The sequence below is a fragment of the Littorina saxatilis genome, linkage group LG16 (genome assembly GCF_037325665.1).
Source record: "Littorina saxatilis isolate snail1 linkage group LG16, US_GU_Lsax_2.0, whole genome shotgun sequence".
In the NCBI taxonomy this organism is placed as follows: domain Eukaryota; kingdom Metazoa; phylum Mollusca; class Gastropoda; order Littorinimorpha; family Littorinidae; genus Littorina; species Littorina saxatilis.
The window spans coordinates 21,067,612-21,069,902 of NC_090260.1; the positions used below are offsets into that span (position 1 = coordinate 21,067,612).

At 48.5% G+C, this 2,291-nt stretch overlaps 1 protein-coding gene across 1 annotated transcript in view; it reads left to right on the top strand.

Moving 5' to 3' along the window:
• The first annotated feature begins 307 nt into the window (after positions 1–307).
• Positions 308–2,291, top strand: part of LOC138951336 (serine/threonine-protein phosphatase 6 regulatory ankyrin repeat subunit B-like) — a 28,749-nt gene continuing 26,765 nt past the window's right edge. Inside the window, exon 1 of the mRNA XM_070322957.1 lies at positions 308–407. Within this exon, the coding sequence (XP_070179058.1) occupies positions 308–407 (100 nt within the window). The remainder of the gene's footprint in view (positions 408–2,291) is intronic.

A 2,291-nucleotide genomic window follows, 5' to 3' on the forward strand; every position in this document is an offset into this window, starting at 1 on the left:
CCACAGAACACCCTTGTTTCATGTACAGGGTAACCTGACTGGCCTCCGATACCGGGATGAGATCCTTCGACCGTTGGCTGTGCCTACACTGCAGCAGATGGGACCGCAGGCTGTCTACCAGGATGACAACGCTCGCCCCCACAGGGCAAGGGTGGTCAACGACTTCCTGCAGCAGTCTGGAGTCAACAGAATGGAGTGGCCAGCATGCAGTCCCGATCTCAACCCGATTGAGAACCTCTGGGATGAGTTGGATCGCAAAGTGAGGAGCAACCACCCCCCTCCCAGGGATGTCCAGCACCTCTACCAGATGCTGCAGGCTAAGTGGCAGGCGCTTCCGCAGATGATCTTCACCACCCTGGTCAACTCTATGAGGACTCGCTGCGTCGAGTGGCAGAACAGCCAGGGCGGTTACACGCATTACTGAACTTTTGGGAGCATCGGAATGCCATGTCTTGTGATTTTAACGACTCTGTGAAATTAAATTTCGATACGTACACACTTTGATAACATGTACAGACCAAACGATTGCTCTAAATTGAAAGAAATGTTGTATCGTTATCACTAAAGCATTGAATTAAACGTTTGCCAAATACCAACGCATTGGCTTTCTTATTTGGAAAGTTATGAATTTGTGTGCAAGTGATCCTTAACTTTTTGTGAGTAGCTTATATATACGGCTTCTCTGTGTGTGTGGGTGTTTGTGTGTGTGTGTGGGAAAAAACCTGTGTATTGTAGAGTTCTGTTTGTGATGTGGTCTAGCGGCTTTTGTCTGTCTGTAAACGATTTTATCAATCTGTCTGTATGTTCTGGCATTTGAGAAGCCACAGCAGATAATATAGGGCTAAGAAATAAGCTCTAAAATTCTCAATCCCGTTTGACAGGACTTCGCCTTCAAAGGTGATTGTGGTGAACCGCCACGCTGTCTGTCTCTGTCTCGCGATTCACCCCGGCGAAGCCGGGTATTCCTCTAGTATATATATACGACTTGTGTCTGTGTCTTCGCGATGCACGGCCAAAGTTCTCGATGGATCTGCTTCAAATTTGGTGGGCTTATTCAGAGAGACCCCGGACACAACCTCATCGATGAGATATTTCAACACGTGCTCTCAGCGCGCAGCGCTGAACCGATTTTGGTTCCACCTCAGCTACCCGGGCCCCCATACAGCTACCCGGGCCCCCATACCGACACACCAAAGCCAAAGTTCTCGGTGGATCTTTTTCAAATTTGGACACCGTATTTAGCTACACCCCGGACACAATATCATCGATGAGATATTTCAACACGTGCTCTCAGCGCGCAGCGCTGAACCGATTTTGGTTTTTGTGTTCATTTCACCATTCCCAGTAACTCTTCCTTATCTTCTCCATGTTTTCAGCGTTTACCTCCCTTCCTTCGTATGGTGCACTATAGTATGAGGGGGCATCTTCGGATATTCCCGGCGTTCTGTTACTATTTTTAGAAGGTCACCGCAGTGTCCAGAACGTAAATTGGACCCGTAAATTATCCTCACTGTAAAAGTGCAAAGGTCGAATCAATTTATAGCCACGCGAAAAATACACTGTCATCTATCTCTCTATAGATACGGCTTCTCTGTGTTTGTGTGTGTGTGTGTGTGTGTGTGTCTCTCTATGTGAGCAACACCTGGGGATTGTTCAGTTCTGTTTGTGATGTGGTCTGGCGGCTTTTGTGTATTTGTATGTACTGGCCTTCCTTTGAAAAGCCATAACAGTTCAAAAGGGCTTAGAGATAAGCTCTAAATTGCTCAATCCTGTTTGAGTGGAGTTCGCCTCCAAAGGTGATTAACACGGTTACATTCGTCGACAAGGATGGGACTCGATATGGTCAGGAATGGCATTATGACCACTGAATCATTTTCGTGCTGTTCCCATTCCACGAATCTGGGAGGGACCTAAGCTTGGCGGGTCCATTGTTCGGACCCGGCGAAGCCGGCGTACGGCTCTAAGTACTTCTTCCCGGCGAAGCCGGCTACCCGGCGAAGCGGGTATTCATCTAGTTGAGATATAACGTGCGCCACACACAAGGCAGAAGTCGCAGCACAGGCTTCATGTTTCACCCAGTCACATTATTCTGACACCGGACCAACCAGTCCTAGCATGCACTAACCCCATAATGCCAGACGCCAGGCGGAGCAGCCACTAGATTGCCAATTTTAAAGTCTTAGGTATGATCCGGCCTGGGTTCTAACCCACGACCTCCCGATCACGCGGCGGACGCCTTACCACTAGCCCAACCGTGTATGTGCGTATGAGTGTGTTTTGTGTGTATGAGA